The following is a 15052-nucleotide window of genomic DNA, read 5'->3' as shown; positions in this document are numbered from 1 at the left end:
CACCCAGGTGGTTGGAGAATTGCTTGGTGGTGTGGGAAAAAACACACATGGCAACTGGCGTCAGAATTGTAGCCTAGTACTTTGGTTGGCTTGTAGGAGGCATCTGAAAAGTTTGTTGAACTGAAACAAATGTTGACTTGGACCAAAATGGCACACAACTGACTGACAAGGGTAAGTACAGTGTATATTTTGGGAATAAGAGAGACCACTTGAAATCAATTATATATATACTATGTACATTTATGTGTAAATGCATTTATATGTATAGATACTGATACATATAAATAGATGATTTGAAATCAATTATATATACATATATGTATTACATACAATTATAAAGATATGTATGTACATATGCACATATATGTATGTATATATTGTCGTGTGTATATATGCATGATATACATGTATGACATACATATATATGTCATATCTTATGATTACTAAGAATAACAAAAGTAACATTCAACTTGGATACTGAGACACAAAAGGAAATTTCTGAGACTCTCCATCAGCCTTTATTACGGCAAAGCATGGCGCTTGTTTCTGTTCTGTTCTATCTCTGCTGCATGACTCACTGTGGGCAAGCCAGCTCCTGTTGACAGGCCTCAGTTTGCAACTGTGAGATGAGAGAGTGCTGCCCAGCTCTGCCTTGGACGTGCAGACTCCTATCTCCATAAGGTGTGCAGGGTTACAGCAATATGAAAAACCCCTCACAGTCTGCGTCATTCCCTAAGGCCAAGGTGTTCGCACAGCACAGCGGACACCAGGCATCAGCACACCCTGCTAATCATAGGCTGGGTCCTGAGCCTGCTGTCCCAGCCACTCCTGCCACCCACTCTCCATCCCCATCAGTGTCCATCCTCCTGTGTCACCTTCAGACTTAATGTGTAGCCACATCCTTCCTGGTCAACCTCAGCTTCCCTTCACCCATGCTGTGGGCTCCTTTTGTCTCAATTATGCAAATCACCCTTTTTAAACATCCCCTCTGGATCACCTTCATCTTGAGAACACCTCTGTTGGCTCCATCTACCAGCTTTCCTTGAATCCGTGGTAAGATTTTTTTATTAACTGATAACAACAGCTGCATTTTATTTTCCAAGTTATGTACCAAGCACTGCGCTAGGGCCTTCACCATCATGCTCTGAAAAGCCCCAGCAACTGTAGGCAGAAGGGATTATTAGCCCCATTACAATAAAAGGAAATTGAAGGCACAGAGGTTGAAGGGTTTGCCCTGGCACGTGTGGCTCTCAAGTGAATGAGTGGGGTTTTAACGTGACTATGAATCTGGGTCCTTTCTGCTGTAGGGCCTGCCTCCTTAATAATCAGATTCCTCAATCTAACATTTTCCCAATTTCACTGAAGTTAAAGGAGAACAATAGGAAGATATCACAAGGGCCTTTTCCTTTTGTATGTTAGAACAGCCAAGGGATGTCCTGGCCTCAGAGCATTATCAGAGGATTACCTGTAACACACACTTTTCTCTTTTTGGTAATGACCAAGACCTTGTGGCCTTTAGACTAATACTGAGCACAAGCGCCTAACCTGCCCCACTGTCCCCACATCCACACAGAATTAGCTCCCTCTGTGCCCTGCACCCAGTTCCAAGAGCAGATCTGACACTCTGTTACAGTTGTAGTCACCTGTTATCGTGCCTGTCCCTTCTGTAATGCTGGGATATTGCTAGAATGCCCAGGGGGAGGATTGTTCCTAACTGGTGGGAGCTCAGATCCTGTCACAGTCTATTCTAGGAGATAGGCAGGTAACTCAGACAAGAACAAACCATAAGTTTTCTGGAGAAACCTTCCCCAAATCACCTTTTAAAAATGTATTGCAAAAAAAAAAAAAAAACCACAATGGGATGCAGGTTATGCCTCCATCTCACATGGGGGATTATTATTTTTTTTCTTATTCACAGAATCTAATCATAACATCTAGCTTGAAAAAGTCAATGAGAAATGGTTGCACACCTAGAGAAGCAGTATCTAAATCATCTACATAATCGAAACACGTTTCCATAAAATGTGGCTACCAGAGAACAGCTTTATTTAAAAAGAGAACAAAAATGTATAAATCTGTCCCCTAATTTATGAGACAACATCTTGTGTTTGAAAAGTGTCGGTTTTACGTCATCAAAGTGCTTTGATTTCATCTGGCTGTGCCTTTGAAACTAAATCAATCTGCTCGGTATGACACAATATGGCCTCCACACCTGGCCCACAGCTGTTTCTCTTCTGATCTTGGCCTGTTCCTATCACCCACCACACCAGATCTCTCCTTGTCCCATAAACGCCCTCGCTCTGGTCAGGTCTCAGTGATATTGGTCACGTGTTACCTCTGCCCATGTCATCCTTCCCTACCTTTGTCTGCAGGGCCAACTTCTGCTGGTCCTTCCAGGTCTCATTCCAGAGGACCTTCCTCAGCAAAGCCACCTGGCTCCTGGTGTGGTCAGTCCTGTATGGCCCTACTGCTCCATTTGACAGTCATCTCAGTTTCCACCTCTACTGTATTCATGTGACACTTCTGTCTCCCCAAGAAGACTGGGAGCTCCCACAGGGCAGGAAGGCAGCCTTTCATCCCCAGGGAAGTGTCCCCTGGGACCAGCATGGGGCAGAATGCTGCTAAGTAACAACTCTATGCATAATAGCATCACTTATTCTAGCTAATGGTCATTGAGAGCTTACCGTGTGCCAGTACCATTCTAATCATTTTCTTGTATAATTCATTCGATCTCTACCACAAATCTATGAGGTAGGTACCTCTTACCATCCCCATTTTATAGGTGAGGAACCCAAAAAACAAACTGGTTAAATAACTTTTCTAAATCCATGCAGCTGAGAATTGTCAGAAGTAGGATTTGAACCTGGAAAGCCCAGAGCCTGTGGCCCTCACCACTACTGAATTCTGCCCCTCTAGACACAGCAAGCTTTTTCTATTTCTGTTTTAGAGATAAATGGAACAAAAAATCCAAGCTAAAGAATTTGTCCTAACAAGACCACTCAACTAATGAGCGTCAAAGACATCATTGGATCCCAAGTGTTTTGACTCCTTCTGGTTCTTTTTCAATGTATCATACTTCATTGTCTAAACATATATTTTTTTCCTTTTTTTTTTTAACTCAGAAATACATGCAGGTAATGGAAAATATATCTGGCTGATCGTATGCAAATATGACTGCAAAACTCCCTCCCATTGCCGTACACACAGAGGGAGCCCCAGGAAGGGGTAGAGGATATTTCCTCTCCCATTGAAGCCGGGCTGGCCTTGAGACTGGGCATGACCAATGGAATGTGGGAGAAGTGACTCTGTGCCAGTTCCCAACCTGGACCTTAGAAACCCTGGAATCTTCTACTTTTTCTCCGTGTGAACTGAGATACCATGTAAGAAGTCACACCCCCCAACTGAAGACAGAAGCTCAGCCGTCGCCTTAGGTGGTCCAGCCACCACCTCAGCTAAGAGAGCAGACATGTCAGTGAAGACATGTCTGATGTCATGATCTTGGGTGCTCCATCCTCCCCTGAGACCTCAGCTGAAAGCAGCAAATGCATGACCAGACCAAGCCCAGCCAACTGAAAACATCATGAATAAATTGTATAAGCCACTAAGTTTTGGAGTGCTTTGTAATGTGACAACATCCAGCTGAAAATAATATAATTGGAAAATTCACCTCGAGGAAGAAATCAAAAATGCTATCTATTCCTCACCCATGGAGTGACCTTACTGTAATTATTGCTGGCCTCTGTGTTAGCATTCTGTTCTAAGTATCAGGCTCGAGAAAAACTCAAGGGCATAACAATTGCACCACAATTATCCCTGTGTCAAACTAGACCAAAGAAGAAAATGGCTTTTCCTCCCCCGAATTGCATTTCATTTTTCTTTTCTTTGTCTCTGTGCAGCACCATCACAAGTCCTCCTCTTTCCAAGGTGCTTGCTGGGCTCCGCCAGCTCTCGGAAGCCCAGCAGGCCTCTGTCCTCACAGTAGGGGCCCGTGCTCCCAGAGAAGGCTCAACCTGAGACTGGAACTGAGCTCGTGCTCTGTAGTCACAGGGAGAAGTGGAGTCCTTGTCGGAAACCTGGGGATGGCTTTTCATCAGCTCAGCTGGGCATTAGTACCACCTGCTTTCCAGGTCTCACCCCCAAGCTTTTCACTTGTCCCTGAGAACAGGCCCCACTAGCTTCACACCCCTGGTCATACGACCACTCACATATCAGACTGATTGGGCACTTGCTTTGTGCCAGTTCCTGTGCCGTCACCTTTACATGAATGCTTTCTGTAAAATATAAAATGTCCGTTTCATTTAAAATCTCTAAGACGAGACATCTACGGAAAACAGATTTTTATCCTCAGTTTTCAGGTGAGGAAATGAAGCTCAAGTTGCCAATGCCTGAGGCCACACAGCTAGTTCACGCCATGTCAGGGTTCAAATCCTCTACCAGCTCAGTCAGCTCCAAGAACCTTCTTCTGGAAGAAGTTGGGATAGGGAGGGGGTGCGACACAGGCGGTAGCAAAGGAGAACTGCAGGCTTCCTGAATCTACACAGGGCAGGGCATAGGAGAGTGGGTGATCACCAGTCTCAGATTCCTGATTGCCTTCCCGCAGAGATGAGGAGAGTGGAGGAAAAGAAACACATTGGATACGTGGCGATTGCACTATTATTTAATGCTTAACTTTGCCCCGAGTCAGAAGAGAGGCAGGTGGTCAGCACTATCTTTCTCTTTCTAGATCACAGGCTCTAGTCAACCTGTGGCCATAACCCATCGGCCTCCCCTTGATGTCCCCTGTGTGGTCCTGAGTAGCCTCCTCTGCCCCACACCTCCCACACCTCTTCCACGCGGAGCCAAGCAGACCACTGCGTCTACACTCGCAATATGTGGCTATTCAACTGCATGCAGTTTTACTCGCCATAATATTGCCAATAATGGAGTGGTCTAACTACCAGGGCAATTCCAAATGAATTTTATGAAGGGTAGCTATGACCAAAACTGTCAACTCTATTGGATTTGATTTCTATAATATTCTTGGCTACCCTTACTTGTATAGTTAAAGTTAAGCGGATTTTCCATAGTTCTTTTTATCTCCTTATTTTCTCTCTTCTCCATCCCTAAGTGTTTCTCCTTTTTTTAGAGTCTAGCTGATCTATACATTCTCCCAAATTTACTAAGGTGAATATTTCTACTAGAATATAATCTTCATGCCTACCCTTATTTCTTATGTAATAAGTTTCATATTTCTGACTCAACGTTCTGTTACGCTGAGTACCTGCTGGAAGCCTTGGATACCCACTAATACACCAGCCTCCCCAGATTACAGCCTGAATTGTCCTTGGCAATCCTTCTCCCCAAGCTAAGAGTGTTGCTTTTGACCTCTTGTCATGCATGGAAAGTGCTACCACAACTGCCCACTTATTCAGTCCCCTATACCTAGCTGATTATGGGATTCTCTTTGACAACTGGCTTCCTCTTACCTACTTGCTGGATACCATTTCCCATCCTCTGCCTTCCTGACTTGACTTTAGCCAACCTCCGACAGCCAGGTTTATCCCCAAGTGCCACTTGCTCCTGGGAAAGTGTGTTTTCCTTCAGCCACTTTCCTCTTGCAACAACGTACACACAGGGCCACTCCAACAGTGGGTCTCCATTTCCAAAATTCACTCTGCCAACACTCAACAATGATTTACTGAGTCCCTCTATGTACCTTGCACTCTGCTATGCCCTGACATACAGTTACAAATGAAGGTTTACTGGTGGGGAACAAGCCCCCCACTGCCATCCTCCTGCTCACCTGTCTGCCCAACGATGGAAGCGCTCAATCTGTGGGGGATCCTTGAGGACACCTTCAAGGTCACTCGGATCTGGTAATACCTAAGAAAAGAGCAGAGGACAGGCTGCTGAAGATCGGACAGCTTATTGTTTTCTTATTCTAAAAATACCTAGACTTAATCCTAAAGGTCATAGGGAACCACGGAAGTTTCTAGGCATGCATGATCATCTGTCATCAAAGAGAGATCCATTCTGTCAGCACAGTAGGGGAGAGATGGGATGGGGCCAAGTTGGAGACAAAAAGTTCAGTTCATGTGAGATCATACGAGACACATACAAGGTTTGTGGTGATGGGAAAGGGAAAAAGGAATAGAAAGGTAACATGACACAGGTACATTAAGCAGTGTGATTATTCTTTGGTCAGAAAAGTCCACTCTGCAGGAAAATAGGAGCTTTAATGTGTGGTGGAAAATCCATACATAAATTGAGCTGCTATCATGTTGCGACACAAACACTTCCTTTAGAAAGACAGCAGCTGAGTTGCTAATCCTGGAGGTATTGCCAAACACTTTCCTCAGTATATTTCTGTGCCTTTATTGTGAATATGTCATTCCCATTTCCAGGTTCCATCATTTCAGAATATTGTGCAGGTTCCCATGCTGTCAGTAAACTCTCTGATCTGTCCTCTTTTGCTACAGGTGCAGAAGCATCTTTTGAGTTTCTGTGCCCTGCAGTTAATGACCCTTTATTAGCACTTGGGAACATTTCTGGCCTCATAATTGTTCTCCTTTTCCACTGATTTCAAACTCACTGTGAAATGGAATATGAATAAAACAGTGAAATAGAAGTAAAATAGACCATGAACATACCAGTCTCCCATGGTTCATTGAGCTCATGGCTGGGGGCTATTCTGCTATTAACTCTGTTGCTGTTGCACTCTGAGTATACTCATAGAATGTTTCTGTTGACAGCCTCGTGTTTATGTATATATGGTGAATTGAGAGGAGCACTGGAACTGCATTCATGTTACTTGGGTGACATCATTTGAGAGCTGTGTGACTTTGAGTACATCACACAATTCATTTGGACTTGTTTTTGTATCTGTAAAATGAGGATTTAAAAAAAAAGGTACGTTTCATGACTTCTGCTTCCAAGAAAGATGCAGTAGACACACTTTCCCTATTCTTCCCGCTAAGTGCAACTAAAAACTCTAGACAATATATATAAAACAAACAAAAGAAGATTCTTGAAGATTGAGAAGAAAGCAAACAGTCTAGGGACCTCAAGGTCCAAGGAAAGACATGATGGTGAGTTCTCTGCATTTTCTTTCTGTCTCATATATCTCAGAGAGAAGCCAACCACCCAGAAATGCTAATGGTTGCAGACAAAAAGAAGCCCCAACAAAAAGCCTGCTTTCTCTAGAAAAAGAACAAGGAAAAGGGCAACCTAGCAAGATAGAAAGTATTTAGACAAGCAGTTCTACTCCAGCCAAGCAACACAGAAAAACTGTGGCCTCACTTCTACCCACACCAGCAAAGGCCAATTGAAACCCTAGACGCCCACCATTGCCAAGCTATAGTGAGGCTCCTTCTCCCACCTGGCAAGAGAAGGTCTCGAGTTCACTACTAATGGATGATGGTGAGAACCCTACCTACCTTGGTTTAAGTGGAGACCCTGTGGGGAGCCTGGATCTCTACTCTCCCCAAGCAATAACAAGGGCACAAATATGCCCAACTGATTTTTGACAAAGGTTCAAAAGCAATTGAATGGAGGAAAGATAGCCTTTTCAGTTGTGGTCCTGAAGCAACTGGACATCCATAAGCAAAAACAAAACAAAACAAAAACTCAAATCTCACACCTTATACAAAAATTAACTCCAAATGGATCATAGACTTAAATGCAAAATGTAAAACTATAAAATTTTTAGGAAAAGAGATAGAAGAAAGCTTTGAAATCTAGAGCTAAGCAGAGTCTTAGACTTGACACCAAAAGCATTATCCATTTAAAACAAGGATAAATTTGACTTCAGCAAAGTTAAAACCTTTTGTTCTTTTGTGCTGAAAAGTGCACTATTAAGAGGATTAAAAGACAAACTACAGGGAGAGAGAATATATTTGCAAATCACATGCGGTTGATCCTCATTATTTATGGATTCCGTGTTTGTGAACTTCCCTACTTGCTAAAATTTATTTGTAACCACATACAATACTCACAGCGCCTTCATGGTCATTCACAGGCATGCACACAGTGGTAAAAAAGTTTGAATCAGCTCATGCGCATGTTCCCCCCTGAGGTCGAACAAGACAACACTCTGCCTTCTTTTTCCATCTCTCATACTACAAACAAGTGTCTTTTTGCAGTCTATTTAGTGCGATATTTGTTGTATTTTTGTGTTCTTTGTTAGTGATCCTGCTATTTAAAATGGTCCCAAGTGTACAGCTAAAGTGCTGATTCATGTTCCTAAATGCAAGAAGGTTGCGATGTGCCCTACAGAGAAAATAGTGTTAGATAAGCTTTGTTCAAGCATTAATTACAGCGCTATTGGCCATGAGTTCAACGCTAATGAATTGAATACATATAATGCAGTGCTTTTAAACAGAAACACACCTAAAACAAGGTTACATATTGATCACTTGATGAAAATGTCGTGACCAGTGGCTCCCAGGATCCTAACCTTGTATTACCCCTAGGAGCAACGGCTCATTATATGGAGACTGTTGACTACCATCGTGAAATCCACAGAGGAAGCACAATAACAAATAACCATGAAGACCATCATCTGTGTGAGAGAGATTGAGGCAGAGTGGAAGGTTCCTGCCCTGTCTATAGGACACAGCTGCTACTAAGCAGTAGTTAATTATCACTGTGCAGAAAGGTTGGCTGTGTATTGCTAGATCTTTCCATTTTTCAGGGGAAGACAGAAATTTGGATTTTTAATAAAACATCTTTAAAATTTTAAATGTCGGTTCATAAATCAATGACATGACAACAGCAAGAGCAAAAACAATTAGCAGCAGCAACCATGACCACAGCACGCACAATAAAGCATTCTGTTGACAGAATGAAACACATTTGCAGGCTAAATCCCCATGGGCCAATAATTGGCAAACTCTGATTTATACAAATACAAGATGTCACTTTTAGTGTTTCTTTAATAAATGACCTACGCATTTCAATAATTTCATTGTCAAAGGAAGAGGCACAAATCCCATCACCACCACCACCAGCTGTAATATTCTAATGGCTGCTTCTCTGAACATGAAATAGGTCAGTCATTGCCAAAGATTATGCATCACTTTTCTATCACACTGAGCTTGGGGCAGTGATAGTTATGCTCAAGATTTATTGAGCATCACTGTGCCAGGACCTGTATTAGGAACTTCCATGTATGCAATCTTCTTTGATCCTTCATAAATCCTCTGTGAAAGAAAGCACTGTCTCAAGTGTTAACCAAAGAAGAAGGGCAATTAGAGATGGAGATCTGCTTATCTAACTACTTATCTAAAGTAGTTCAGCTAGCAAAGGGCAACCAGGACTCTAACCTCAGAGAAGATTTTTTTTTTTTTTTTTTGCCGGCTATCTCTCACAGGAGTCACGCTTGTTCATAAATTAAAACCCTTTATAACCAATTCCAAAGCACTCTCTGAATTCTTGTTTCTTAAAAGCACTTGAGGCTACAGAATCCTACTTCAAGGAATTAGTTATCATCTTGAACTTCAGGTGCTTTATAGGCACATGTTGAAAGAAATAAATTTCAATTAGGCTGACTCATTTAGGCTCTGTCCTGATTAAACGGAATGCTTAAACCCCTTCAGTAATTCTCTTTGGTCTGAGGTCAAGTTTCTGCCAGGTCATAAATCCATAAACTACATGTCATACACGACATACGTGATATCATTTGTTCCCTTCAGGAAATCTTTGATGCACTTATGATTTCCATCTTAAAGATGAGAAAAGTAGCCTCCAGAGATGAAGGGAGTTTCCCAAGTTCACACATTCAGTAAGTAATGTTGGCAAATCTCCAAGAATGACCTTATTATTTCACATGTGGATATCCTTTAATCATTGTAGAGCTACCTTCTTGCAGCTGGGGTCATCCAAGAAGATACTATGAAGAAGGGATCATTTAGCTCAAATCCTTGGCGAATGAGCAAGGGGTAGTAGAAGATGGTGGAATGAGTTCCAGTCAGAAGGAACAGAGAAGCTAAAATCAGAAGGCAGAAACTTCAGACAGTAGTCTAGATTTGCACAAGTCTCCTTTTGGGAAATGATAATAAAAATAATCATCCTTTATTGACTTCCATCGGTAAGAGTGGCACTGAACTATGCCCTGTACACAATGTGGTGGACAGAATAATACCCCTTCCAAAGACATTTACTTCCTCATCTTTAGAACCTATGAAAAAGAATTAAGGTTGCTAATCAGCTGGCCTTGAAATCAGGAAAGTATTCTGGATTACCTGGGTGTGCCCAATGTAATCAAAAGGGTCCTTCTAAGTGAATGGAGGAGGCAGCAGAGGGAGAGTGACAGAGTAATGCAATGTGAGAAAGACTCTAGCCATTGCTGGCTTTGAAGATGGAAGGGGTCACCATCCAAGGAATGTGGGCAGCCTATAGAAGCTGGAAAACACAAGGAAATGGATTCTCCCCTAAAGCCTCCACAAAAGAATACAGTCCTGCCAACATCCTCATTTTAGCCCAGTGAGACCCATTTGAGACTTCTGACTTCTGACCTCCAGAATTGTTAGATAGTAAATTAATACTGTTTTATGCCACTAAGTTTGAGGCAATTCATTACAGCAGTAATTGTAAACTAATGCATAGAGGCTTTCAGATTTCCTACTCCTGACAAAACTAAGTCAACAGACACTGTGATAGGAATAATTATCCCCATGTTAACAATATACAAACTGTGAAGCAGAGAAGTTAGATGATTTTCCCATAGTCACACAGCTAGTTAATGGAAAGTTTAGGGACTAAAATTCAGGGCCATTTGACTAAAACCAAGCTCTTATTTGCGGATGCAAAGCCTAGGGCTTTAAACTTCATAAGCTCACTTCAACTTCCCCATCATTCTTTTGTCACCAGAAGCCCAATCACACTCACTCTGATCACTAATATATTTCCCTCTGTTTTCTCAAAAGCACCTTGAGAATAAGAATGCTACCTTTTACTTCTTTTGTATTCTTTAGAGCTTTTATCACTGTACTAAAGGGAGAAAATCTCTAAAAAACACTTGTTCTCAGTTGATTATAGAAATATCCATTACCATCAGCTCCTGGAGGAAACAAGCCACATCTCCTTCATCTCTGTATTTCCAGCAGCTAACATGGTGCTGGCACATAGTTGGCATTCAATCTGTGCCAAAGTAATGAATGAATGAATGAATGAATGAATGGAAATTCCAATAATAGAGATTCCCTCGATAAGCCACAAGGTTATACAATCCAATCCCAACATCTACAACTCTGAGTGACTCAGAATCCACATGCAATTTTTAAAAGACTAGAAATAATATTCTATAGTAAAAATACAGACATCTATGACATTTTTTCACAATCGCTTTCATATCAGGTATATTATGAAACAACCACTCTGACCCAGGGACGTTTGACATGAACTAAAATACAAATCACTGTGCTTGTGAAAAGGTCAAAACTGAGACTGAGTCAGACAGCCTACATCCCAAAGCCAAGTAGGCAAACTTAAGCTAGTAACTTCCCTTCTCTGAGCCTCTCTTTCCTCCTGGGTGACAATATCTGTACCAGCCTCACAGAATTGTTATAAGTCATGAACATTTTAGTGCACCTAAAGCCCTTGGTATGGTGATCCATCATCATATTACATTAAAGAGAAAATATTGGTACTATTACCTAAGAAGTGTATGAAACAGACATCCTCCCTCATCCATGATCCCAATCTATCCTCCAACCTCACAGCTGGGGGAAGGGTGATGGTCTGGGTGGTACATGGTTCAGAGATGCCTGTGGCACATAGTACTTGATAATACAAAATGGCAGATGCAACTTGTAATGCTCTGCTGTGATATGGCTGTGGCCACTGGCTGGGACAAAAAATTCCCTTTCTTTGAGTCTTCTGAGGCAGCATAACATAGTGGCTAAGAGTGTGAACTCTGAAACTCTGCCTACTACTGGCTCTGTGACCCAACCTGAAAGTGGAAGACCAGCTGATCCTGGAGTGAAACTCTCTGGACTAGCAGACAAGCAAGGGAAGTCCTCTCAGTAAAAGAGGCCTTGGTGTTCCAAAAATTCAGAAAAAAAAGACCCAGGAAATAACATACATTTTTACTATACACTCACAGACTGATTCATCTGTTTTGACAGTATCCACCCACAATGACAGGACTATAAACCATTCTGTTGGATTTTATTGGCCTCAAAAGCAAAAAAATGAGATACTTGTTCAAGAAAAGACCACTCTAATATTTCAGTAAAACTCTTCTAGGTACTTTGACATGGTCAAAACACAATAATTATAATAATTCAGTCATAGTCCACCAATGTTTACTGTGACGATGACCTTCATTCCTCTATCCCCACCTCCTTGCTGATCTGGAAGGGTCTGTGTGTCTCACACTGTGAACTGTCTGCTCAGTATTCATGATCTCCTCCTTCCTTGCAAAGAAAAACCAGATTTTGTCAAGGAAAGTAACTGCCTACCTGAAAATACTCACCTCTCCTGACTCCCTTGCAGCTAGGAGGGATCTTATGACCCTCTCTTGGCTAATGATATAAAAGCATTCGTTGCCAGATGGAGTACACAGGAAAGCTTTTGAAGGAGAAGCCTCCGTTTCATGACCCTTGGGCTGTGTGTCCCTTCTCTGACTTTGTCTTGTGACTTGATACAGATCCTATATAATAGCGGGAATTAAAGCCACCATATTTCAGCCTTGAGGATGACATCTAGTGATATTTAGGCCAGGGTTAACCACATGTCTGATCATTTGGATTCAAACACAATCCTAACTGATGGAACCTGATCCAGGATCCTGGGCCATATTTTTTGTAGGGAAAAACTCAGAAGAAGTGACATAGGCAGCCTGACTTCTCTTACTGCCTTTTCTTTGGTCAGCAGAAAGCTTAGCTTTTCCCTACATTAGAGCTATTAAAATCTAAAAATCCAGGTTTGACTTCTAGGTAAAAATAAAGCAGGTATTTTTTATACACTACGCTTTAAAGCTACTTCATGGAGGAAAGGGTTCTCTTCATGTGGCTGAATCTAACTCATTGGCATTCTCCAACAGGGTTTAGGGCCAAAGACCCAGGTGACAGTAAAGTGCTTTTAGCTTAACTCTCTGTATATATTATCCCTCTGAAAGCTTCAGAGAAGTGGTCAAAAGCAGAAATTGGAAATCCCTGTGTTCTCTACAACTATGAACTAGCCACATCCTCTGCCATTATTTCTATCCTTCATGTCTGGCATTACACGGCATGCACACCACCAGAAATCACATTAAATTTTCATGAAAATTCTATGAATTGTGTATTACCATTCCCACTTACAGGTAAAAGAAATAAGATTTTTCAAAATCCCCTCAGTCTTGGGTAGTTTCCTCACACAAATGTATAGATTGGTACTGAGCCAGACCTCCAGTATCCTTCTGCACATATCTAGAGCACTCTCTCTCTCTCATAATGGAAGAACTGAGTCGCAGGCACTTAATATTTTTTCAATTAAATTCTTTTTAAATCAAATGTCTGCAGAAACCCAAGTACAGAGTTATTGCATTTTTAAGTGGCGTTCCTCCTACCATGCAGTGGTGTGTCAATAGTGAGTAACTTCATGTTATTTGCCATGATCATGGAAATCAACAAATATTACACATCTCTTTTTTAAGAGCCAGTTTTAAATATTTCCTAGCACACCTCTGCTCCCCCCTCCTCTCATTACCACCAGCACTCTATTCTTTTAACCAAAGGAAATCTGAAACCCAGACAGAGAAAATAAACAGGCAACTTGGAACAATTCTGAGAAAGTCACTGTTGGTTGGGTGGGACTCAAACCATTGAACCTTCAGGAAAAATATGTTTTATTGCTCAGGGACACCTCATTGAATAACGTTATACTAATTAGGCTCCCGGGATAATTCTCCTACAAGCTGGAGGGAAGAATGTCATTTACAAAATGTGTGCCCTTTGAATATAGACTTGGAAGTCAGGACAAAATGGCTATAACTCTTCCCTCATTTTTCCCCTCTTCTCATTCACATTAAAAACCAAAACAAAACTACAGCAGCAATAACAACAATGATAGTTTTTGTGGCAATTTAAGATCATTTAAATTCTCTGAACTGTTTTTTCATTTGCAAATGGGATATCAGTTACCTTCTAGAGTTGATATAGATAGAAATCAAAATCAATGTGCAGAGCAACACTCAGATTCAATAAATGATGAGTATTATTATTGCTATTGTTATTTTTACATATCAATCCCAATATGTTCATAAACAAACCACTTTACTTGCAAAAGCAGGCCCCTCAAGGAAATCAAATCGTTAACACATGTAGCCTAATTGGAGACGCTATATATAAGAAATGAGGTCGCCGAGCTGCTGGAACACTGAAAGGTTCCTCCTCGTCCCTGCATCTCCCTCTGCTGTTTTTATTCACACTAGCTGGGGGACCTGTTGTTCCCACCTAATGGTCAACCCAGGTGCTTGCCTCAGCAGCACATATATTAAAATGTGTCAGGGCTGGCCCCGTGGCTTAGCGGTTAAGTGCGCACGCTCCGCTACTGGCGGCCCGGGTTCGGATCCCGGGCACGCACCGACACACCGCTTCTCCGGCCATGCTGAGGCTGCGTCCCACATACAGCAACTAGAAGGATGTGCAACTATGACATACAACTATCTACTGGGGCTTTGGGGAAAAAAATATAAAAGGAGGAGGATTGGCAATAGATGTTAGCTCGGGGTCGGTCTTCCTCAGCAAAAAGAGGAGGATTAGCATGGATGTTAGCTCAGGGCTGATCTTCCTCACAAAAAAAATAAATAAATAAAATAAATAAATAAACAAATAAAATGAGTCAGCCCAGATGGGCTTCTAATATTGCATGAGTGGCCATGTGTCAATGTTGTTCTCAGAAAAGTCTCCATGTCACCCAGAAAAGTACCACTCGCAGGTACAATGAAGGCTCCTTCTCGAGAGTCAGTATGGAACAGGATTTCATCACAAGATGCCTGACACACAGTGCATGCTCAACAGGCGTCAGCTCCCATCCCTTTTGATTGGAGGTAGCATTTGATTTTCTTCACATTTGTGTTGCTTGATTA

At 41.8% G+C, this 15052-nt stretch overlaps 1 protein-coding gene across 1 annotated transcript in view; it reads right to left on the bottom strand.

The window, feature by feature from the left end:
* The window catches only part of FAM135B (family with sequence similarity 135 member B), a 168159-nt gene that overhangs the window by 134619 nt on the left and 18488 nt on the right, over window positions 1–15052 (bottom strand). The window contains exon 2 of the mRNA XM_087447415.1: window positions 5783–5862. Coding sequence (XP_087303541.1) covers window positions 5783–5862 — 80 coding nt within the window. The remainder of the gene's footprint in view (window positions 1–5782; window positions 5863–15052) is intronic.

This window comes from Ceratotherium simum, chromosome 23, assembly GCF_057802395.1.
Source record: "Ceratotherium simum simum isolate JZ-2026a chromosome 23, ASM5780239v1, whole genome shotgun sequence".
NCBI classification, from domain to species: Eukaryota; Metazoa; Chordata; class Mammalia; order Perissodactyla; family Rhinocerotidae; genus Ceratotherium; species Ceratotherium simum.
This window is presented reverse-complemented; position numbering and strand designations above follow the sequence as displayed.